This window comes from Passer montanus, unplaced genomic scaffold (genome assembly GCF_014805655.1).
Source record: "Passer montanus isolate IOZ18808 unplaced genomic scaffold, ASM1480565v1 scaffold39, whole genome shotgun sequence".
Taxonomy (NCBI): domain Eukaryota; kingdom Metazoa; phylum Chordata; class Aves; order Passeriformes; family Passeridae; genus Passer; species Passer montanus.
This window is the reverse complement of record NW_024368707.1, coordinates 5,375,499-5,400,249: the sequence shown is the minus strand read 5'-3', so window position 1 is coordinate 5,400,249 and position 24,751 is coordinate 5,375,499. Positions and strand designations below refer to the sequence as shown.

Here is a 24,751-nt window from a genome sequence, read left to right as displayed (position 1 = left end):
AGCCGGGGCGCTGAGGGGCGGCCGCCGGCGCCGAGCTCCGCGTCCCGCGGCGGCTGCGGGGCTGCTCCCGGCCCGGGCTCCCGCAGGTATCCGCTGGTTTCCGCAGGCTGGCACCGCGGTGCCGTCCCCGCAGGTGGGTCGGGGCTCCGCCGGGCGCGGTGTGGGGAGACAGGGGCCGGCAGCCGTGCTTGGGGCTGCGAGCGGGATGGATGAGACGAGGGCGCCCGGGTTACCTGCCGAGCTGCCTTCCTGCCCTGGCGCTGTTGGCTTGGGTGGTTTGCTGGCCGTGCCCCTCTGCCCGCGGGGGTGCAGGGCCGGAGCCCGGCGCGGCCAGGCCGCGGGCAGCGCTGGCGGCCCCCGAGCGCTCCCGCCCTGCGGCTCCGCGCCGCGCTCGGGGCCATGCAGAGCTCCCTTCGCTGCCTTGGCTGTGCCCGGAGCGCATCCTGAGCTCGAAACGGGGCGGGATGGGGCCGGTGTTTTGTAGCTCTCCAGAAAACACCGTCCCAAAGGTTCCAAGCAGCCCTCGGGAGGCGCCTGTGGGACCGAGAACCTGCCAGCACCTGGCGATGGGAAAGGGCTGCCTTGCAGGATGCAAGGATGTGAAGCTGCAGCGCTAGGTCAGTTTGTGCTAACCAACGTGCTATTACCTGGGCGAGCCGTGTGCCTTTTGGAGTTCAAAAGAGGGGGAAGAAAAGTCGCGACCAACTCCACAGTGCAGCAGCCTGCTGGGTGGAGAGGGAGAGAGAGGGATCCGTGTGCCCTGGACTCACAGTGCTGCTTAGGGATGAGACCCCCCGGAAACACTCCAGGACCCAGCTTGTTTGCTTCTCCTTGGCTGCCAGAGTTGAGCGTGACACAACTCCCAGGACTTGGTCACCTCTCTGGGAAGGGTGGCTCATGACCCAGAGCTGGATTTTCCGCTGCCCCACAGGTGCTCTGCATCCTCAGAGGGGCAGGGAGGAGGCCAAGGGAACCAGATCCCCGGGTAACCGGGAGCTGCCAGTGTTGAGTTGCAGCTGGCATTTCTAATGCAGCCTTGGCGGAGCTGCCACATCCCCTCACCCACCTGCTGCTGGGGCACTGCACGCTCTCCTCTCGCTGTGCTGTCAGTTCTGTCCTGCCACAGTTTACAAGCAGCACTTTCCACAGTGTGGTTGTGCCTCCAGTTTCGGAGCTGCCCCTCTCCACCCCTGAGCAAGCCTCACTGCTGTCTGCAGGGAGCCAGGCTGGCAGACCTCGTGGAAACCTTGATGTGGCCCTGCCCCTTGGTGGGGGGCTTGTTTTGCCCAGCAAGGAGACTAGAAGCCCGAGCAGGGCAGCACTGGGTGCAGTTTGGCAGCCTGTGGTACCTGGGAGGGGAGCCAGAGGAGCTGTAGACATCTCTGGCTTTCAGAGCCTTAAGTCAAATCTGTCTCCTAGGGGAAAATATTCCCTGCTGCTTGGTCATCAGGGGTAAGGTGAAAGAGCTGTAGTGCTCTGTTTTCCTGCCTCTTTAAGGACTAAGTGTGTCACTTGATTTCCAAAATCCTGCCAGATTTCATCGGAAAAAAAGTAAAATGGAGAAAAGACATGCTGCCCTTGTTAGGGCTAGAAGCTGTCCCCATGCTTGGGGCTGTGTGGCTTTGCAGCCTGGCCATCCTAGCCCTGTTTGTGCAAACACAGGTGTGCTGGTGCTGCGAGTGCTGTGAGGGGATGGTGTCTGATTGCACGAAGTAGCAGCTGCAGCTTTCTGCCAGCTTTGGAAAGGGAGAGCTCTTGAAGGCATATGCTTAATGTGAAACATGGCTTTATGGAAATGCTCCTTCTGAGGTCTCTCCCTCCTCTGCATTTGATAGCTCGGCAGCAAACAGCTCCAGTGGGAGTGAGCTTCTGTTTTAATTAAGTCATACACACCTCAACCACAAGGTAGATCTCCCTTGTAAATCACAATTCTAAATCATCAGGCTTTTTTACCTCTTATTCATGGTGCCTTTCTAAAGGTGGTACAGTTAAGACAGAAAAAAATTGTAGGCTACACCTTCCTGTAAGGCTGTTTAGTGCGTTCCCGTTTGTCAGGCTGGTGCTAACACCCCGAAGACAGAGGAAGCTGATGGAAGGAAGGGATGTTGGAGCCTCCAGCAGCAGTGCTTGGGGCTGAGCTGTGCCTCAGAGCAGCATATTGGGGCACATGCCCAAAGGAGAAGGTAGCAGCAAGTGAGGGAAAAGGCAGCTTTCTGAGGCAGGTGGATGGATAGAAGCAGATATAAAGCAACAGAGACACCAGGAATGGGCACAGAGCCCTGAGACCTGGTGATGCTGCCCCAGTCACAGCACCTTGAATCAGCGTCCTGGTGGAAAAGTGTGAGTGTCACACAGCCAGAGTGGAGTCCTGCAGCCTCCTTGTCCTGTGACGAGGTGCCATCCTCTCTGGGGCAGGGATATGGGTGTGATCCATGGCAGGGATTCAGGATTGACCAGCCTGGCAGACAGGGGGCTCATGGTTTGCCTGCAGCAACTACCAGGGCAAATTGTGAAGCAGATGCTTGGGGATATTTGCAGAGTGGCAGGCAGGAGCTGCCTTTCTCAGACAGGGGGCTCATGGTTTGCCTGCAGCAACTACCAGGGCAAATTGTGAAGCTGATGCTTGGGGGTATTGGCAGGCAGGAGCTGTGTTTCTGGGGGCATGGGGCATGGTGGCCAGGCAGTTTGGCCCTGTAGCCAGCCCTGGCCACTTCTGCCTTTTTGCGGTGAAGGTGCAGTGCAGCATGGAATTGGCTGTGTGTTTCTGGAGAGGTAGCCCCTGCCATCCCACTTCCAGGTCATCTGCCACATGCCCAGCACTTGGGATGGAGACCTTCCTGACTCAGGGCTTGGGAATGAGCAGGGAGGTTGTCCCATGGAGGTAGAACAATACGTACAGATGTGGTCTCCCACTAATAAATGAAATGATTGATGAAGTTGTTACTGAGTGAAGAAAACCCAGGAATTTTCCCAGAGTGGTGAAAAGCCTCTGGGTGTCCTTCCTGTCCATGCAGCCCAGCTGCTGCGGCCCCGGCTGTGGGCAGAGGCTTGGGCATGGGAGCAGCTCTGCTCCTTCTCAGAGTGGTGCTTGGGGTACGCCCCTGCCCATTTCTGGGGGAGGCAGCTGTGCCCTGCTTGGCCCCAGCTGGTGAGGCTGCTGTCTGCAGCAGAGATCCCACTGCCTCTCTCACTGGCTGCAGGAAGGTGAGCTTCCACCTGGGGGTACCGTGGTGTCACTAAATTTCAGCTGGAAGGACTTTTCTGGCTGTTCCTGCTGTCGCATGGCTCTGTGAGGAGCCTGCCAGGCCACCTGGCCAAGCAGGGATGAGCTCAGCACGAGGGGCAGTGGGGTCCCGACCCCTGGACTCCCAGGCACATTGAGGAAGGAGAAACCTGGAGGTTTCTGCTCATTTCCTCCACTTGCTGCTCAGCAGCTGCTGCAGCTGGACACGAGGGAGGGCTCAGATCATGGAGTGGCACAAAGTTGCTCCTTAATAGCTCCGAGGATTTGGTTTACCTCCCCATCAGCTCTGGTCTTACTGGCCTCATCTGTGGCATGCTCCCTATGCTTCTCGGTATTCCCTCCTAATTTTCCTTCCTTAGAGCATCGCCAATCTAGTCTGTCTCTGTTTCTCACATGCCTGTCATTGTATAGCAATTATGGTTAGAAAGTTAAAAGCCTTATCAGCTCCTTAGTGGGAGAAGTGTGAGTCAGCCCCTTGCAGGCCTGTGTGGTGGTTCAAAAAAGAAGTAATGTGGTTTTTGGGGGGGTTTTTTGTGCATGGAGGTTTATTTAATTCAAAATGTAAACCACAGAACTGAAAAAAGCCAGGTGGGTATTCAACCTGTGCTTTTAAAGTTGAAAAGTCCAGAGGTAGAGCTAAATGTGCCAACCTGGTGCCATCCTCCCAAGCTGAGAGAGCTACAGTGGACAGACGAGCAATAAGATCAGCATTCAGAAGTTGCCTTTATGATATTGGGACATGCTTTCCAAAATGATAGGAAGCTTGAAAATCTCACCTAGCTTCAGTCAACACAAAATTTCGGGTTTCAGTCCCACAGCGAGCTCCCCATGCACGCAGAGTCAGAAGCACCTTGTCCTGCATCTCCCTCCTTTGTGGGCAGAGGGCCCTGCAGCTCCTGGTGGTTATTCTCTCTGAGCTTGCTGCCCATCTGTGAGGTATGAGGATATCTGAGGGGCCTGGAAGTGGCTCTAGAAATCCCAGGGACAGGAGCAGAATGAAGCAGGAGCACAGGACAGACCCTGAGAAGAAGGGTGACAACTTTGCAGCTCCCCAGTGTTCCTGGGGATTGAGCCTTTGTAACCCACATTTTAGGATGATGTGATGGGTTTCTTGGTTTTCTTTCTTTTTCCCTCTTTTTGTGTTTGCAAGGAAAAGCATGAAAATGTAGGTGCTGAAGTTTTAAATATAAATTAAAAATAATCTTCAGATATGCTGTGTGTTTTAACTCGCAGTTTTTAAGTAGCTTCATTGCGGGGGGTGTTGCAGTAAGTCTGGCTTGTGACTTTTTTTGATCGCCTTGGGGATGGCAATATTGCAGGTTTCTCAGGCCAGACTAGAAGGGATCTTGTTGGACAAGAAGAGCAGAAGGAAAAAGCAGGAGCCTGACTCGGAAGCTCCAGATTTTGAATTGCAAAACCCCATCCTGCAGTGTTCATGTTGCCGGAACAGTTATCCGGCTGATTTCCCACTGCCAGCCGAGGCTGCTCTGCACCAGCACAGCTCCATCTCCCACCAGGACTGCCAGTAGCAGCACAGACCCATCATGGGTGAGCCGAGGTCTCCTGCTCCCCTCCTGAGGCAGCAGGAGTGGCTCTGCCCTTTGCACATTGCTCCTTCTCCCCAGTTGTTGTTCTCTGCCTCTGGCCACACGGCCGCCTTCCCAAAAGTTCTCAGCAGATGTTTCTCCAGATGTGCTCCTTGCAGAGGTGTGCATGTACCATTTCTCTGCCAGGGCTGGTGTGACCAGGCAGGATTGCAGAGCTCATGAAGACTGGCACATTTCTGAATGCGACTGATCTGTTGTCTGTGATTTGACATCTTCAGTTTTGCACCTTTTGATTCACCGAGCAGCAATGTCACCCTTGGGAAGAAGCCTCTCTTTCAACACTACATCAAAATGAACCTGTTGGGGTGAAAAGTTCATTCTGCCCGCTCTGGGTCTATACATGCTGCACCAATTTTTCATCTTCTTTAAAGGTTTGTTTTTTTTTCCCAAAAGAAGTTTTGAAAGGGAAGAAGAAACTTTGAGAGAGTCAAGATGTGCATTTAGATGACATCAACTGCATCTATTTTGAGGGCTATTTATGCGTAGTTACTCGGCATTGTTAGATATTGGACTTGGTGATTTTTGAGGTGTTTTCCAGCCTTAGTGATTCTATGATTCTGTATCTGTCCCTTGAAGTGTTCAACAAACATGTAGATGTCATGCTTGAGGACATTGTTTCGTGGAGGGGTTGGCAGTGCTGGATTAATTGTTGGACTTGATGATCTAAGAGCTCTTTTCCAACTGAAATGATTTTATGCTGAGTATTCCTGGGTCTCAACAGATCTAAGGAAACAGGTTTTCCAAGCCCGGAGATCAACTATTGAGGTGACCACAAATTGCTTTTATCCAAATATTGTTTCCAGCAGTCAGTGCTTCCCTTTTATCTGAGAAGATGATGGTGCTAATATTTTTCATGTGGTCCAGTCACTTGTTTCCTATTGGCTTTTTTGGATCATGTCTGCGTGCAAGCCAGTGCTCCTCTGTGGCCAAATACTCTCCACCATGTCCCAGACAGCCGGCAGGTGCAAGGCCACAGACACTGAGGGCAGCAAGGGCAGAGCAAGGCAAGCAGAGCTCTCGGGTCCCTTCCAACCCAAGCCATTCTGTGATTCTGCTCTGGAAGCGATCTATCAGAATTGGTTGGCATTTTAAGTCTTAAAAACACCCCCGAAAAACCAGACCCCACATGTCTCTGTTCTCAACAGACCCTTTCATTTTAAGGATGTAGGGTTTTACCTGTGTTCTTGTCTGTCCTGACAATCCTTGCCCAGCCTCACCCTGAAGGTCAGTGACCCCCCAAAGTGGTGGTCCCCCTTGGATCCTCTCCATGCTACAGAGAAGTGTTCCTGCCAGCTCTCACAAGAGGCAGGAGCTGGGCTGGAAATGCCTGTTGCCTTTCAGCAGCGACTGCACTGGTGCTAGCTTTGTTGCATACTAATGAACGCTAATTAGCCGCGGCTTGTTACCAACTTTGTGTGGGAGCCATTTGCAGGATGCAGGGGTGGGGGCTGGGGAGACCCCAAGGAGCTCCTGCCCTCCTCCAAGGGGCTGGCCTCCTGGGTGGATGAGGGCTTAGCTGGTGCTCCTTGTGGTAACACCTCCATTTGTGAGCCACAGGAAGGCTGTGTCTGCTGGCCTCATGCCAGCCTAGGTAGTGGTCCACCTGCCAGGTGTGCTCCCCATCTGACATGGCAGAAAGACAAAAAACCCCTATAATTCTTACAAGGAGTTATAGGGGTTTTTGTCTGTAAAGCCTAGGTAGTGGTCCACCTGCCAGGTGTGCTCCCCATCTGACATGGCAGAAAGACAAAAACCCCTATAATTCTTACAAGGAATTATAAGGGTTTTTGTCTTTAGTCCCACCAGGGGCATGGGGAGGAGCTGAGCCGCTTGGAAGCTGGGCAGTGCTCACCTTCAGGTCTTCTTAGCATCAAAGGTTCAGTGCCCCTCTCCTACCCCCGTCCCCACCCAGTCCCTCCACACTGTCCATTGGTCTCTGAATTGTTCAGCTGGAGCTTGTCTCTTCCTCTCCACTGCACTTCCAGCATTGTAGCAATCCTGGCATTCACTGCAGCAGCTGGATATCTTCTGGAGCCAGGGCTCTTGTGCAGTCACTCAGCCTGAGCTATGGAGGGCATGAAAATTCCTAGAGGATGAGCCTGCTGCAGAGGGGAAACACCACCACGGTTTGCTACGAGCTAGAGAGAAGGAGGCTTGATGAATCTGGGTGGCTTCAGCACTCTTGAAAAACACGTCATGTGTGTAAAATCTTCAGTCTGGCTGATGTGTGGTACTGTGTTTGTAGGACACAGCGAGCTGATCTCTCGGTGGGGGAAGTTCTGGCAGGGGCAGGACAGGACCCAGACCTGCAGGACCTGATGGCTTCTGCCAGCAGGAGAGCTGGGGTTATTGCTTCAGAGGTGGGTCTGCTAATTTTGGACAAGTAGCCCACTTAGCTTGATGTGCTTGGGCTGGGACTTGTAAGCAACTACTCTAAAGCTGAAAAATCAGTCTACACTCAAGCTGAGAACAGCACTTTTTTAGCTTTTCTGGCATTTGAATCCCAATTATGCCCTGTGACGAACATCAAGTTTCAGGCCAGGCCCTGGTGACCATGCTTCTTTTTAATTTACTCTTTCTTTGCTCACAAAATGACAGGAGTTCTTCCAAAGAAAGGACTTGGAAGGAGAGGGCATCAAAGTGTCAGGAGCAGCGACAGGGAAGGTTGGAGCACTGGCTAGGTACAGGGGATGCTCAGCCAGGGTGCAGCACTGAGGAGCATGATAGAGAAAATTTTTTCCTCCCACCTGTTGTTAGAAGCAAATAGGGAGCGAGCTGCTGTGCCTCCTCCCCAGCTGCTAATGACGGGAGACTTGCTTATGGTCGTGCGCTGGAAGCTAATTAAACCTGGTGACAATGGTAATTGAGTAAGGATGCTTGAGGATAAGTATGACCTCATGTCTAAAATGGTAATGAGGCCTATTAAAATCCACACCAAAAAGAGAAATGAAAGGGGGAACAGAGGCAAAGGTAGTGCAAAGGGAGCAGGAGCGGGCAGGGACAATACCTGTCAGGCTTCTACATCTCCTTAATAAACAGCCAAGCTGCATCTCGGGCCGAGTCAGCCAAAACTCTGCGTTCAAGCACCTTCCCCTCTGCTTACCCAGGCCTGGGTGTAGGTCCTGGTAGGCGATGGCAACACTTGTTGCTGTTTGTTGTTGTTTTTGCTTGCTGGTTCTCTGCTGGAAGAAAGGGATGTTTCATTAAACCAGCAGTCACTGCCAGCTCAAGGAAGGTACTTGCAAAATGACCCTGAAATTGCTCCAGTGAAGGGAAATGCATTGGCAAAGGAAAGATGCAGCTTGTTCAGGGTGCCAGGGTGCCATGCTCCTTGGACCAGCACAGCACCTCATTTCAGCTCCCAGCTGGGATATAGGGGCTGGAGGCCACTGTGACCCTCCACAGGTGTTGTTTTGCAGGGTGTAGCAGTGCTGGGGATGCCACCGTGCTCTGTGGGAGCCCAGGTCCCGAGCTGACTCTCCTTGCTGCAGAGGACACCCCAGGGACACTGGCAGAGGCACTCCCTCTCCTGACTCTGGATGTGCATCACATCAGTTTGGGTAAGCTCAGCCCCAGGCTGTCCACAGACCCTTCCCTGCTGACAGAGGGGATGTGGTGTGTGCCAGAGGTTTCTTCTCTCTGAGGAAAGCCAATGCTCATCCTTCCAGCAGGGCAAAGGTACAGCTGGATGACAACTGAGGATGTGCTATGGAGCCGGGATTCAACTGCTCTGAGCTCTGCGATGGCAGCTCCAGTTTTGGCAGCCCGGAGCAGCAGCAGCGGGCCCTGCAGGAGCTCTGCACTGTGACACTGGTATGTATGGATGCAGTGGGATGTATGGGTGCAGGGGAGTGCTCTGGGGCATGAGGTTTGCTCAGCAGAAGTAGATTTGGGGGAGGGGTGAAGAGGGGGTTGCAGCTGCCACGCAATTCCAGTCCAGCTGAAGGCAGCACACTGTCACCTGGCTGATAGACAAGACACGCCCAGTCTAGGTGACACCAGCAGTTATCCAGAAGAGGGGAAAGCATCCACAACAGCCACATCATGTCAAGCAGCCCTCCCATGTGTCAGCCAGCTGCTCAGGATTGGCCTGCAATGGCCCCATCTCCCCTTGACCTTTCCTGTCCCCTATAACTTCAAAGTGCTTTTCAAATATGAGCAGAGTAGGATTTAATTAAAAGTCATCCTGTGTAATAAATGGTACCTTCCCCCCTCCACCAGCAAGGCAGTAGAAATGGCGCTGGGGTGCACTCAATTGCAGCTGGCACCACGTGGGGCTGCAGGATGGAGCGGAGAGGCTTGGCCCACTGGGCTCTCCATCACGTCCTGCACGACCATGGGCCTTTAATTAAAAGACTGTAAGCTGCTTGGCTCCTCTGGCTCCGGCAGCTGGCTTACAATTAATATTCCCCCTGCCAGGACCAGGATTTACTCCGCTCAGCAGCCAGCAAAGCGCTCCATCAACTTCAAGTAGCATCAACATCCAGGGAAACAGCAGTCAGGTGGGAGGGTGTGTAGGAGAGAAAAAGCAGAGATCATAGGGGTGTTTCTGAACCCTGGGTGGTTGAGGGAATAGGGTGCAGTAATACTTTTGACAGCAGCCAGAGGTGATTTTGTTGCTGGGTGCATCTGGGAGTGAAGTGCTGAAGCCCCAGAATGCTGAGTTTGCCCTGCTCACCTCAGTGGCAAAAGCCAGGTGTTACCCTTGGGCTCAAGCAGGCAGGGCACAGAAATAGAATGGCATTACAGCCTTGTACCAGCCCTGTCAGCTCCGGGTAGGGGGGAGGATGGGCCTGATCTGTGCTGAATGATGGGGTTTTTACACAGAGAGTCCTGGTGTAAGTGGGGGACTGACCTGGCTGACCATCTTCACCATCTGGTGTGGTCTTCATTTCCCAGAGAGGCAAAAGACTCCCCAGGGAATGGGAAGAGGAAAGAGGAGGTAGGAAGCAGTTTTCAGGAGGGAGATGAGGATCCCCCCAGGGATCCCTCCACACTGCTGCAAAGCAAGGCTGAGAAGTGCGTGCAGCTGTATCCCAGCAGCAGCAGCTCTCAGCTGGATGTCTCTCCCAGGCAGGGGTTTGCCTTTCCCAGTTGCCCTGTGACCAGTGTGGCACCAGCATGTGAGCTGCCAGGAGCCTGCAGATCAGCTGTGCTCGTGTGGCAGTGACACGTTTTTGTGTCAAGAATTATGTGGTGGCTTTAATTCTGCAAGCTGTGTGTTGTTCTTGCTCGCCCAGAAGAGATGAAGCCTGACTGGGGAAGAGGTGCATGAGGCATTGGCTCTAAACAAATGCCTTTCTTCTGCCTGAAGATTTATTTCTAGCAAGGCTGGAAGCAGAAACAGCTCAGACCTTGAAGTAAAAATTGTGAGCTTGGGGCAGTGTCAACTGTCAGGAAAAAGTAGTCTTCTGCAAAAGAAATTGGATGCAGGAATACCTGAGAAAGGACTCAGCACCAGAGAAGTTAGTGAGGAGGTGTGTGATCCCAGCCTAACTCCCCTTCTTCTCCCTCCCCCATTAAAGGGGATGTGCCAGCACTTTTATTAAAGTGATGGGTTTTTTAAGGAAAAAATAGTTGGTAACCCACACGTTCACACCCTGTTAAAACTGCTGGAGCATTTTAGATCAGCAGCGGAAGTGGGTTTCTTGTTTCACGTGGGATCATTTTATCCATTTTATGTTAATAAGGAGATAGCAGAGATTATTTTAAATGGAGATTTAAACCTATAAGGTGGTTTGTGTGTAAGGAGAGAGGTGCCTCCATCATACCCGCTTTGGGAGTGTCCCTCAAAAGCCAGTTCTCAACTGATGCCTGCCTGGGACCAAATTAGTTTCCATCCGGCTGGGAGATGGGTGGATTCCAGCTCCGTGTGTCACCGCCTCTGAAAAACGCTGTCACACTCCCTTTGCTGTGCTCCTGCACTGACTGGCAGCCCTGCAGCTGGCTCCCAGTCACGTCCACCAGCTGATCAGTTGTCTGCTGCGGGGAGGGGTAAGGGAGCCAAGAAGCATCTAAAGAAGCATGACACTGACTGGGGCACCACAGGGCCTTTCTCCAAAGATTTCTTTCCAGAGGACCAGTGGGGAACCAGTGTCCAGGTCCTGTGTCTCAGAGGCAGGGCTGCCTGAGATTTATGAATCACTTGTACAGCCTCACTATGGATTTGGCTAGTTGGCCATAAAAAGAGGGCTCTTGGACTGCTGTGCCTTCCTGAACACTCAGCAAGAGACAGAGCACGTGTCCTGTCCACACACATCTCAGTGGCCCTACCTGCAGGACTTGGTCTGGTGCCAGAGCGTATTCTTACTGGGAGCTGTGGTTCCTGGCTGAGCAGGATAACTGTGGGGAGGGATCATGCTGAAGTAGGGACCTTCACTGCTAAGAGCCCCAGCAATGTCCTGTTCTTCCTTATCCCTTTTGTTTCCTGCAGACATCGTTTGACCGCAGTATGAAGAGCTCCCCATCCTTCTCTGCTGGTCTCCTGGGAGTTGTGTGGACATTCCTGACTGGAGGAGTCCTGCTAGCACTCTTCTTTTTCATCTTCACTATTCGCTTCAGGAAAAACAGGTAAGGGCATCCCTCTTCTCCTGGGAGATTTCCCCTGAGCTGGAGTAGGGGAGTTAGGCTCTTTCAGGACCAAGCTCTGAGCTGATGACCAGCTAAGGGTCAGGAAGGTGTAAACCTGAAGGAGCAGCATAGGGCAAGCAAGGGTAATGCCAGGGATGTTGTAGCTTTTTCCATCACACAGAGTTTTGATCACTGGTGGAGATAGTCCTGTTTGGACTTCTCCTTTATTCCCCAAGGCAGGGAGCTGTAGACAGGATGAAAGGAAAAGGCCTCAGGAAATGCATCAGGGGAGGTTCAGGTGGGGCACCAGCAATAATTCTTTCACCAAAAATGTTGTCAAGCATTGGAACAGGCTGCCCAGGGAAGTGGTGGAATAACCATCTCTGGAAGTGTTCAAAACTGGATGTGGCCGTTAGTGCTGTGGTTTAGTTCTCCTGGTGGTGTTTGGTCAAAGGTTGCACTTGATGGTCTTGGAGGTCTTTTCCAGATTAATGATTCTGTGCTTTAATTTAATTTAATGCTGCTGACAACCACGGTGCAGTCGGGAGGGTCCTGCCCATAAGGGTTTGTGTTGAGAGCCCCGTGCCTGCTGCGCTGCAGCAGCTGCATGACCTGCATCCCAACTGCATCCCAGTCTGAAGCACTTCATTTACTGAGTGGTGTTCAGTGGCCGCTTGAATTTATGTTCTTGGAACGTGCTGTAATGAATGTGCATTATTTATTTGCTCTGCCGAAAATAAATACTGGTCTGCCTCCTGAACCTGGGAGTGTGGAGGAGACCTTTCTCAGCTGCAGCTGAGAGCATGAGCTGGTGAATATCTTTCTCCAAGGGCTGAGACATGGTAAGAAAGGCAAGGAGGGAGAGAGACAAGATGAACCCCAGGCTTTGTGACTGCAAGACAGCAAGCCAAGAAAGAGCTCAAGGAGAGAGAAAAGTAATGACTTGGCAGCAGGTCGAAGGGGCAGAGCTATTGGGAAGGTGGCAGCTTTCACTCAGTAGGCTTTCTGGGGAAGGGTGACAGGTCATAAGAGATCAGTGGGTTGATTCTCCCCTCCCTGAATACAGTTACAGGATTATGAGTGATGAGGTGAAATTACAGAGGGGAGACTGTAACCTGAACATTGCTGGCAGCTTCCTGTGCTGAGTGTGGAGATATCTCCTCAGAGGATGGAGCAGTGGGAAGGGCCTGTTCCTGGAGGCACATGTAGCTCTTGCACCTAGAGCTTACTGCTGGGGACTGTCACCCTGGGCTGTGCTGGTTCCACCTCTGACCCTCTGCAGCAGAAGTCTTGGCATAGGGCTAAATGAATACTTGAAGGATTGTGAAGCACTCCAGCAAGAAAGGGGAGAGGATGGGACCATGGAGTAATGGCTGAGCTTTTGGAACAGTGGTGAACAGCACAGGCTGGGGGTAGACAGTGTGTCACCATTCCTTGTGATCGTCATCATCCCTGTAAGGGGACCTCACCCCTGTGCTACCAGGTCATGATGCTCAGTAACTGTCACCAAATCCCCTGCTTTGTTTCCTGGAGGATTGTGAAGATGTCCAGCCCCAATCTCAACATTGTGACCCTGCTGGGCAGTGGCTTGACTTACACAAGTGCTTACCTCTTTGGGATTCAGGAGCAGAGCCTGCCATCTGGAGACTCAATGGAAAAGCTAATTCAGGTGAGCGGGGGTTTTTTTGGGAGGGGCACCTTGACACATGTACAGACCTGTCTGTACGTGCTCTCTCCCAGCCAGCTGTCGCCTGTACATGCTCTGTCCCAGCCACAGCCTGTCACCACCACGTTGCTCAGCTGGGCTGTGGCTTTCACACACGCAAAAGGCAGCCAGACACTTTCTGTCTGAATGGCCTTTGCTGTTTTGCAAACCACATCTGTACTGAGGAAGGGATTCGAGGCAGGTCCCCAGGGGACAGATCTGCAGGCAGGCAGGCTGCTGGGCTGGTAGAAGTGTGGCAGACAGAGGGGAGCACAAAGGGAGATGGGATCCTCCACACAGCCACCACTGCCTGACACAGCACAGGTGCTGTGAGGCTGTGGGTGAGATTTTTGGCTGCAGAGCAGATTTTCATCAAAACACTTGCCTGTGTGATGAACCCCCATGTCCTGGCCTGAGACAGCCACCCTGCCAGACTGAGGACTGTGTGGGAGAGTGGGACGGTGCACACCCTGCATCCTGCTCAGACACTGGGCTGAGGATAATTAACGGAGGTGCCAGCAAAGTGATTTATGGGTGCTGGGACTGCCTGTGTCCCTGCTGCTCACAAGCTGCCTGTCTCTCCCTGCCTGCCCTTCCAATGAGAGTCTCTAGGGAGGTAGAAAAAGGTAGGCAGCAGGCATGCCTACAGAGGAGTGCTTGCCTTTGAATTTATTTCCAATGAGAGTCTCTAGGGAGGTCGAAAAAGGTAGGCAGCAGGCATGCCTACAGAGTACTTGCCTTTGAATTTATTTTACCTTGTAGTCAGCTTTCTGGTATCTGGTATCACCCTCCAGAAGTCAGAGGAGGGCAGACACGTCCCCAGCCATCCTTACGGCACCCCAGGCTGGGAGGGTGTGTGGTGTCCCTGTGAGCCCCTTTCAGCCCCCTCGCTCTGGCCCCTGGCAGGTGAGGCTGTGCCTGCTGTGCGTGGGGACCTCCCTGGTGTTCGGCCCTGTCCTGGGGAAGAGCTGGCGGCTCTACAAGGTGTTCACCCAGCGGGTGCCCGACAAGCGGGTGGTGAGTACCAGCTTCTGCGGCGGGGGCGGGGGAGGACAGACTTCCCATGGAGGGCAAACACCAGCAAGTCCCAAACCAGTGTGGGATAGCAGATGAAACTGCCACATGACAGGGATAGATGCCACAATCACAGGTCTAGTTTCACACCTGGCTGGGCATGGGCCCTTCATTTATTCCTGCACAATGAGGTAGGAGCTTTTCCGCTCTTCTGGCAAGTGTGTGCCCTGCCAGGCTGCCTCTTCCCCAGTGGAGTCCCAGCCCCATCACCAAGCTGTGTTCTCACTTTACATTAGCCACATGCCTTCATTACACTACACACCAATGTTTGTGTTCAGGTCTATTGTCATCCCACAAAAACAATCAGCTGTTTTTGTGGGATGAAAATAAACCAGGTGTTCTCAAAAGCATCTGATCTAGGGCCATCCCTAGATGGATATGTTCTGCTCTTGAAGGCGGGAAGGGAGCTGGGCTCTCCTCTGCAGCACTTAAGGATGGGGATTCAGAAACTGGGGGGGAAATGGAAAATTTGTGCACAAAAAAGTGCACTTACAAGTTTCAGTGGTTACTTTGCACCAGTGAAAAAATAAGGTCTCAGATGAAAGATGGGACGGAGGGTTTGCAGGGGAATTGGGTATCAGCAAGGACTCCTGTTTCACACTGGGATCTGTGTTAAACTTGCAAAATGATGCTCCTACCAGGTGTTTTTCTCTGCCCTTTTTGTCTCTGCTGGTGATACGGTCATACGGGATGATAGTCTTGCTTTGGAAGAACTGTTTTTTGTCATAGCATTTACCTGCTATCCACACCCTCAGGCAGGGTTTATACCTGGTCTCAAGCCTGATTAGGTCTCCAAGAATTTGGGAATTGAAGACAGAGATCTTGTGGCCAACTCAAATGTTGGACTCCTCTCTGGGCGAAGTAGTAGGATAGGTGTGTCACTTGGAAGAAACAACAGAAAGGGACCCAAGGGGGATGGAGGTCATTGGTGTCCATTCCTTCCCCATGGTAACTTTTACTTCTTGCCTGTTTGCAGATTATCAAAGACCTGCAGTTGCTGGCAATGGTGGCAGCGTTGGTGCTGGCAGACACTGTCTTGCTCTTGACCTGGGTGTTCTCTGACCCAGTCCAGTGCTTCCGAAGCCTCAGCGTCTCACTGCGGGTAAAAGAATGAGGAGGGGTGCTGTGGGGTTTTGCTGTGTCCTGTCTGAGCTCTGTGGACAGAGTTAGTGGGTGGCCAGGCATTTGAAGGTGGTCTTTGAGAAACAACAGAAAGAAAATAGAGGCAGAAAAAGAGGTGGTGCCCCTTTTGGGCACTCTAGATTTGGTTTATGTCTGGTCTATTACAGAGGCGAGAGTCCACTGCAAAATTTCCAGGTCTGTGCAGATCACCTGCATGACACAGGAGGGCTCCAAGGCATGTGCTTTAGAGAAATGTTTAACCAGCCCTGTAGGCAGCAGAAGGCCAACGTTTTCTTGCTTTAGGACTCTGGTAGCACCAGCTTTGGCCTCTCCTTTCAGAAATTTACAAAGGAGACCAGCTTAGATGCTTCTTCCCATTGGTCTGTGCCATGCTACAGCCTTCATTTCTGCCTTTGCCTTGCCTTGTAGGCAACAGAGAAAGGCATGACGTGCTCCGTGAGCCGGGTGCAGTCCTGTGCATCGCTCTATTCCGACCTTTGGCTCGTTCTTATTTTAGGGTTTAAGGTATGTAACCTCTTGACTGCTTCTTGCACTGTATCTCACCTCCTCCCCGTCTTTCAGCCTAAGCTGTTTGGCAGCATTTGTAATTTTGCTGCCCTCCCAAGCTATGTGCCCATTGCAGATCCCAGCTACTCCTGTTCATCTCATAAGCCTTCCTATTTCCAGCCCTTCCCATCTTGGGAAGGGTGAAAGTCCTGCTAGCTGCTTTCTCCTTGCTTCACCATCTCCTTTATGTACACTGTGCACTTACAGTCTCTCTAGATCTCTCCTGGGCAACTGCCTGAGCTCATCTCACTTCTTGGAACTCACATCTTGCTGTTCTTTATGTCACACTCCTTCCCTAAAGACTGCAGTGAATGGCCACTGCCAAGGTGGCTCAATCCCTGTGTCCTGTGATTTCAAACCAAGGAGGTGCTGATGACAAGTGCTTGGTCCCCACCTTTGCAGGATGCTTATCGGGTTAATTATACCTCTGAGGTGCACTTTCACTGGTGAATCTCTGCACATGGCCAGTCTTCTTCCAGCAGTGTTAGTTATACTGATGTAACTATGTTGGTATAATTATCACTGTAATTATCTGTGGTCTCGTGTGTTTCTGGTATGGCAGAGGCTGGACACATTTCAGAAAGCTGATGTTGATGAAGCTTGTGAGATCACAGCCTTTTTTTGGAAATGGCTTAATCTCTGCGTGCAGCACAGGCACTTTCTTTGTGATTCACTGTAATGTAATACTCACTGACCATCTACCCAGAATCATAGGAAAAAGAGCAGAAAGGGACCTCACAACACAGCCAAGTCTTTCTACACTTAATTTCAAAGTCCTTGAAAGTCCTCTGGTATTAGGGAATGTAGGCATTACCTGGGCTTTCAGTGCTGTGTCTCCACCTCTGATTTTGTCTGCAGTTTGTGTTAGGGTTTAGAGAGGTAATGTCTCTGCCTACAGCCCTTAAAAAATCCTTTTGGAAATAAAACATCTCCATAATCAGTTCCAGGTAATCTTTTTAATGTTGTGTTGAATCTGGCCCTATTCCTTCCTGCTTACTGGGGGTCATGGAGTACTTCCTTGGTGATTTCTCTGGAGTTAGTCTGGATTTACACTAATGTGAGTGTAGGCTTTATCTCTGCGTACATAGCACTTCTTAGCATCCACAGCATTAATATGCTCTGCCCTTTGGGAAGACTCTCAGTGTATTATCCTGGTTTTACTGGCACAGAGCAATGAACAGAAATGACTTGCCAAGGACATGCCTGGAATTAGGAGCAAGGTCCTCTGCTCAAGTTTAAAACAAACAAACAAACAAACAAAGCCACTGAGAGTCCTAGTTTAGGAGACTGCAGCAGTGTTGTCTGTGTCCCAGATAGACTTCATGAATTTAAATGGGACTTTGGTGCTGGTTTTTTCCTGCTCAGGGATTAGGGGTTGCCTTGCCTTTGGGCTGTTTGGAGGTGCCCCGTGGTGGACACTTTTATGATCCAGTGCAGATTCTACAAAGCAGGGTCAGGCACAAGCCCAGTTCCCAGCAAGGCAGGTTTCACTCTTACAACCCCACCCTGAGACTTCATGCTTCTTTGAAGTTGGGAGTCTCACCAGAGAGCTGGACATGAACCTCCCTTGCTTGTGTCCCTCCAGACCTTAACCCTGGCAGTGGCCATCAGAGTCATCAACCAGCCACAGCACAGAGGGGTTTAGCAGGGTCTAAAAAACGTCTGCATCTTGTGTCACAAAGCACTTCTTGATGCCCAAATAACAATGACTCTTAGTAAAAGGCTGACACTTATTGGGTAGCACAGGAATAATGTAGGTCACACTCCCTGCATTCCAGCTCCTTGCAGGAGCTGGGATTTTGTTAGATGGTATTTCCAAATGATCCTGAAGGCAGACCATGCTCAGTTCTATGGAAGCAGGCAAAAACTACTTGGTGTTTCCTGCTAGTGTCAGCTAGGGAAGGAGAGGCTTATCCTGCTGGGTAGTTTTATCCTGAGCACACTGGCAAAATGCATGCATGAGACCCTTGAGGAGGAGGGTGGTGAGACAGCCTGCTCTGAAACAGCTGCTCTACGCGTGGGGAGGGAGAGCCTCTATGTACAGAGCATTTCTGTAGTGCCCTTCCCTGCTGCTGGAGTCAGGAAACAGCTAAGGGAAGGGAAAAGAATTGCACCTGGTAGTTTCCTGGATTATTGCTATTTAAAGAGGCACCAAGTACATCCTCTTCCCTCCAGTCTAAACCTCCGTGTCTCCTTGCCTTCTTCTTTGAATTCCTTCTGGATATCTTTCCTGCTCCTTGAGAAGTATGCTGTTGCTCCTTGATAGTACCCACTGCTGCATCCCTGCAGAGACCCCTGCTTCCTGTCTGCCTTTGCTTCTCCTGCTCCAGGCTGCCCAAGGGGTGGTTTTCACAATTTCTCCCAGCCACCCCCTGCTCTGTGGCAGCACCTGCTGACTTCTGACTCATGGCTCTTCACATCCTTTGGCTGGGGCCCCCCGTGCCCACCAGTGCCCTCACTCCTGCCCTGTGTCCCCAGCCCCACTCTGGCCTGCAGCAGCGTGCTGGGCGTTTGTCACGGCGTCACCACTGCACGCTCCAGGTCTGCATTATAGATCAAAGAGCATTAATTAGGATTGCGCTGAGTGTGATCTGAGCTCACCGGGCTTGGTGCGACATACATGGGGGTTGACACCATCAGGCTGTAATTTTCCACACTCTGGAAACCTCTTTTTTCTGTTTCCAGAGTATCCTCCTGCTATACGGGACCTACTTGGCCGGTCTGACCGACAATGTCAGCTCCTCACCAGTGAACCAGTCCTTGACACTCATTGTTGGGGTCAACCTCGTTTTCCTGGCTGCTGGTACCATCTGCTTAGTTCACCGCTTCTTCCGTACTTGGCACAATTTGCTGTTTGGTTTTACCTCTGGAGGCATCTTTGTGTGTACAACCACAATCAACTGCTTCATCTTTGTCCCACAGGTATGCTGCCACCTCTGTCCTGTCACATGGCTGGAAATGAGCACATTTTTAGAGTTTAACAACAGCAGACGTGGGCATCAGCACATTCACTTTCCTGCTTTCTTCCCCCAAATGTTTGGACTCACCTGCACAGGTTGTTCTCCAAGCCCCACCCCACCCTGGTGGTTCTGCTTCCCCAAGCAAGTTCCCTGAGTCTCAAAGAATCACAGAATTGTTTGTATTGGAAGGGACCTAAAGATCATCTTGTTCCAACACCCCTGCTTTGGGAAGGGAAGCTTTCACTACACCGGGCTGCTTGAAGTGCCATGCAGCCTGACCTTAAATATTTCCAGGGATTGGGCTATCCACAACTTCCCTGGGCAACCCTGATCCAAGGTCTCACCACTATCATAGTGAAAAATTTATTCCTTATATCTAATCTAAACCTACCCTCTTTTCAGTTTAAAGACATTCTCTTTTGTCCTATCACTTGTAAAATGTCCATCTCCAGCTTTCTTGTTCCTTGCCCCCTTTATGTCCTGGAAAGTCTCCATGGAGTGCAGCACTGCTGCTTAGAAACAGTCCTGCAGGGACATGCCACAGGTGACAGCCACACAGACAGCACACATTGCAAGGCAGCCGCTGGCCTCCTCCTCCTGCTCCATGTGGATGGTGGGGTGTGTCCTTTGTGCAGTTGTCCTTCCCTCATACCTCACTTGCCCACTCACACCTGGAGCTTCTGCCGCTGGCAGGGATGGAGCTGGGCACAGACCATCCGGATGGCCCAGCCACTCTCAGAGACTTCTTTGCTGCTGGTGGTCCCCAGGGGAGGCTGTCCTCCTCTGCACTTTTGGAGAAGGAAGCTGGGCTTTGCCACAAGCAAGGAGGAGGAGGAGGCAGAGGTGTTTAAAGGAAGCCTTTTGTGGTGAGGTGAGGCACTTCTGCTTCCTGTGTCCTCCAGGAGCAGCCTGGTGTGCCTGGCCCCCATGTTAGTGGGAATAATGCTCCCATTGTTAGAGGGAAAGGAAACAGTTATTTATTTAGTTGAATGTTTGGAGGGATGTTTGGGCTCAAGGACACGAGGTGAGAAAGGGAGGAAGAGGTGAAGCTGAGGAAGGCACATCTGTGTGCTCAAGGGAAGGCTCAGGGGATCTCAGCAATGTGTATAAATATCGGTGGGGGTGGAATAGGGAAGGGGGAGCAAGGCTCTTAGTGGTATCCACTAACAGGACAGGGGACAATGGGCACAAACTGAAACACAGGAAATTCTATTTAAGCATGAGGAAAAGGCTGGAGGTTTTTTTTGTGAAAGTTGTAAAGCACTGGAGCAGAATGCCTAGAGAGGTTGTGGAGTCTCCATCCTTGAGGATACTCAAGGCTCAGCTGGTCACAGGCGTGAGCAGGCTGCTCCCTCTGACATTGCTTGAGCAGGGCACTTGGGATGATTTCCAGAGGTCCCCTCCTGCCTCAGTTGAGGCAGTGTAACTGCAGAGCCCCAAGCCCTTAGATGAGCAGCCTTTGGGAGCAAGGATCCAAACCTCCTCTGGTGAGCTCCAGGCCTGCTGCAGCACCAGGTCTTTTGGACTGAGGGTAGCGAAGCTGATGAGCTGTACTTTCACTCTGCCTGTACCATTTTTCTTTGGGAGCCTGGGGCCCTTGAACATTTTATTTAACTTGGATCTTTTAATTCATTACCTTGTTTTTCCTAATGGGTTTGCTTTTCTATAGCTCATCTGAGATCAATAAACAGCTGGAGCTGGGCTGCACAAGGCTCCCAGGCAGACACTAGATGAGAAAATAGATACTAAACATTGCTGGTTTTCAGCTTGTCACCAGTGATTCAGCGATGAGGGGGCATGCATGACACTGTCTTTGTCTGTCATGGAGTCAGGGAGTGGGGAGAAGTGGGAGGGGGCTTTTACAGTGTGCTCAGCAGTCTCAGTGCAGCCAGGCACTGACCCTCTCCTGCATTAAAAGCTGGAGCCAGGAACAGGGTAGGGCTCAGATGGGTGGGAGGCTCCAAGTGACACTGCAGCCCCTCGCCCAGCCATCTCTGGCTGGCTGTCTCTGCTCCCCCGTCACACCCTGCCTTTGTCTCCCCCTCCCCATCCCTTTGTCTCCTTCGCGCTTGAGCTGTGCCTGCCTCCCGCTGTGTCGGCTGGGGCTCTGTGGATAACACCCTCTTCTACTCCCCAGCTCAAGCAGTGGAAAGCCTTTGAAGAAGAAAGCCAAACGATGAGCCACATGGCAAAATATTTCACCAGCCCGAGCAGGAGCTGCCGCTCAGTGTACAGCGAGGAGCAGCTCTACCAGCTCATAGGGGAGAAAAACTCTATGAAGCGGCTGCTCACCGAGGTACGGGGCTCTGCTGGCCCCCCTCCTCCAGCTTCTCCCCTTCCCTTTTGTGGGCTGAAGGCTTTGCAGGGTGGGAAGCCCTTTTTCTACACCCCTGTCCACACTGGTGATCCCTCACCAGCCTCTTCCTTCCTGAGGGGAAGAGCTGCTTTGTTTTGTCACACTCCAAAGCACCACAATTTAGGCATAATTTGGAGGGCTTAAAAAAAATCTGTAGGGAGTAGTGCAAGAGAGCCTGGTTCCCACAGCCTTGTCAAGCATGGTTAATTTAGAGGGGAGATGCTCTGTCTCAGAAAAGCCCCCAACCTCCTGCTCTGTCACCTGCACTGCATGGGCAGGAACACCCCAGCCTGAAGAGCTGCCTGCCCAGTGAGCCCCTTCCCACACACACGTCCGGGGGGCTGCAGGGGAGGCTGAGGTCACACATGCTGCTGGTGTGGCTCTTGCCGTGCAGAGAGGGGTGATTTGTTTTCTGGCAGTGCCTGCTTCCAAACTGGCAGTGTTTTCCTCCTCTTTGCCTGCCCCACACTTGACAGTCTTGTTTGTTTGACACAGAAAAACGCCGTGATCGAAAGCCTGCAGGAGCAAGTGAGCAGCGCCAAGGAGAAGCTGATGAGGCTGATGTCTGCGGAGAGCGGCTGCGACCCCCGTGTGCTGCCAGCAGCTCCCTGCACCTGGAGCTCAGGGCAGCCTGGGGATGCACCAGGGGACTGCTGCCCCCCAGATCCAGAGAGGGAAGGGTGGCAGCCCCCCTGTTTGTTGGGTACATCGCCTCTTGGCAGCAATGCTCAGGCCCTCCAGAAACATGCAACCCAGGAGCCTGTTTGCACTCAGGTGCTGCTTTTTAATGCAGGGGACAGTATTGAACGTGGCCTGAAAGATGCCCAGGAGTGTGGGACACCTGCAGTGCAGGGGCAGCCTCCAGAGCAGCTGCCAGGCCAGGACAACTCAGCTGGTGTAGCCTGGGAGTCGTCCCCCAAAGTCAGCTATGTCAACAGCGAGAAGCTGTGGGAAATCTTGCAAGAGTTAAGCCTGGATGGCAAAAACTACAGCCCAGCTTTATCTGCAGAACCCCCACTTGGCAACCGGGGCACCTCGGGCGAGCAGGGAGAAACACGGGTGGGCCAGGAGGGCTACCCAGGCATCCACACAGCCCTCAGCCCCTACCTGGCAAGGCATCAACGGAGGATCCCATTGCTCCCTGCCTCCACACGCTTCCCTGGACACGTATCCCCTCGTGCCAGTTGCAGGGTGAAGGAGGTGGGCAGCTGGGGCCGTGGGGAGTCAGCACAAAACTCCCTGAGAATGGGAGGGGACATGGCTGGCAGAGGGCTCCTTCACCGCCCAGCACCATCCCCTGCAGCCATCCCGAGGGAGGCCAGCCTCCAGCCAGAGGGGTGGCTGGGATGGCCCGAATCCCAGGGTGCTTCTCCGTGCATCCCGCAGGAGCGGCGGCGGAGGCAGGGCACCCCGAGGGGCTCCGCTGAGCCCTCCCTGCGCTCACTGTACTATTACCCAGACTCTGACTCCAGCAGCAGCAGCAGCTCTGAGGAGATGTTTCATGGCTGCCACCGACCCTGCTGCGAGGTTTGCTTCCAGAATCCACGTGGCTCCCTGGACAGCAGCAGCACGGACACGGAAACAGAGCCCAGTGACTGTGAGGATCACCAGACAGAGCACCACGGTGGGCCCCAGCCTGTGGTGAATTTCAAAGAGGATCTGAAACCCACTTTTGTGTGACTGGGGCACCCCTGCTGCAAAGGCAAGCGTCCTCCCACCTCCAAAACACTGCGTGTATCTGCAATGCTAAAGCCACACATCCCTCTGGGGAATGTGCCTTGTTCTGGAATTTGGGGATTTGCCCCTTCTGATTTGCAGTGTCAGCCCCACCCTGGTCAGCCGTGACTGCGGCCTCAGTTTGGCTGAGAGGGGCTTGGCAGCACTCAGGGAGCTGGTGGTGGCCTTGTCCTGGCTGCTCTGGGCAGCTGCCTGTGTCCCACAGGTAGCCAGCAGTTCTGTCCATCCTGGTGCCAGCAGTGGAGAAACTGGGACTGGGGGTCTGTGAGAGCCCAAACTTCATCTCCTCAGAGAGCTTTCCCTGTGAGACCTGCGTGATTCTCTGGCAGGGAGCAGCATCCTGCCTCAGAAACAGCCCTGGCTTCTTGCACACCTCTCCATATGGACCGACAGAGGACTCCTTCCCCAAGGCTGCCCAAGCAGAGCATCCCACTGGCATCACCCCCAGCAGAGCATGGGAGATGGACAGAAGCAGTTGCAGGCTGCCACTCACCTGGGGTGTGCTGCTTCCAGGCAAAGCAAGGACTTTGGAATGTGGGGTGCACAGCAAACTTTTGGGTTTTGATGGGGTTTTTTTGTAGCATCTGAACAAGAAAATGGAGTCCAAAGGTGATGTCTGTTGAGGTATCTTTGCATTTTGTGTTCTTCAGGTGCATCATTGTAGGTGAGACTCAGGTCAGAGCTGAAGGAAAAACAAACTAGCCATTGCAATGGAGGATCTGAAAAGGGGTTTCTTTTTTTACTTTGATTTCTGGGTCTTGTGCTCTTCTGTCTGTCTTTGGATGATATAATCTGGAATAAGTTTTGTTTAAATTAATATGCTCTGTTTAATTTTTTTCTTAGAAACACCAAGAACAGTAAATCCCATGTGTGTGCCTTTTTGGGGTATTTATCATGACATTTGAGCTTATCGTTGCCTCCACAGACGTTCAGGATGCTGAGCCCTGATGCTCAGTGCAATATAAACCTTCTGGAGAAAGGCTTGATTAAAAAAGCAGGTGTCAGAGGAAAATCCCAGACCTGGTTTTAAACAAAGCAGGTTAGCACTGCCATCTCCATTACCCTTCATGAGGGTGAAATCCCTCACTTCCCTCTCCCTTCACTCCTTCACTGGTGTCACCCTTTTTTCCCCCCGTTGCCTGTGCAGTTTCCCAAGCTTGCATGTAGGGCAAATCATCAGACTCAGTAATGTTATGAGGAACAATATTCCCACAGCCCCTGTTTGCTTTTAAAATGGAAACACCCCAGACAGAGTGTAATCCTTTTTTTTTTGTTTTCTTTTTATTTTTTTTTTTCCTTTTGGTCACTTTTTTGCTAATAGAAACCGTTCTCTTTCAGTTTTGTCTGAGCACTTATGGCTCTGGCGTGGGAGAAATGCACTGACTGGGAGGGTCCCCTGCGTGTGCAGGGCAAACCCGGGAGCCGGGAGGCTCCCTGCAGTGGCACTCGGGATCTCTGTCGCCTGCAGCCGCCTGCAGTTCTGCAGCGCTCGCAGCAGGTGCTGCTGCTGCCACGCCGCGTGTGCCGGCAAACACCAAGTACATCCCACGGCATCGCCACGCCGGGACAGGGCGGGAGACAAGCACGCTCTAGGGACCCTATTAAATATGGGTCGAAACCTCTCCCCACCCCCAAACGTGTTTAGAATAACATTTTGCTCTGGGGCTGGGAAATACTGCAGCACAGTCAAAGGAAAAGATCAACCATGAACCCACCTGGAAGCGGCTGATATAAAAATTAACTTTTAATCCACTAGTGAATGCAGAAAAACCCTCCAGAGGACTTTGAACCCAGGGTTTGTTTGGAAAC

The 24,751-nt window shown here is 52.3% G+C and overlaps 1 protein-coding gene across 2 annotated transcripts; it reads left to right on the top strand.

Moving 5' to 3' along the window:
- GPR156 (G protein-coupled receptor 156) lies at window positions 1–23,819 on the top strand. 2 transcript variants are annotated; one of them, XM_039718188.1, is made up of 11 exons: window positions 1–133; window positions 8,271–8,411; window positions 8,523–8,664; window positions 11,285–11,421; window positions 12,955–13,090; window positions 14,033–14,143; window positions 15,177–15,302; window positions 15,752–15,847; window positions 18,575–18,811; window positions 20,987–21,145; window positions 21,701–23,819. In XM_039718188.1, the coding sequence occupies exons 3-11, from the start codon at window positions 8,560–8,562 to the stop codon at window positions 22,883–22,885; spliced, it is 2,292 nt and encodes a 763-aa protein (XP_039574122.1). In that variant the 5' UTR covers window positions 1–133; window positions 8,271–8,411; window positions 8,523–8,559; the 3' UTR covers window positions 22,886–23,819. The 2 variants fall into 2 exon arrangements, with proteins under 2 accessions (XP_039574122.1, XP_039574121.1); XM_039718187.1 differs by having other exon boundaries at window positions 8,520–8,664.
- Window positions 23,820–24,751: the final 932 nt, after the last annotated feature.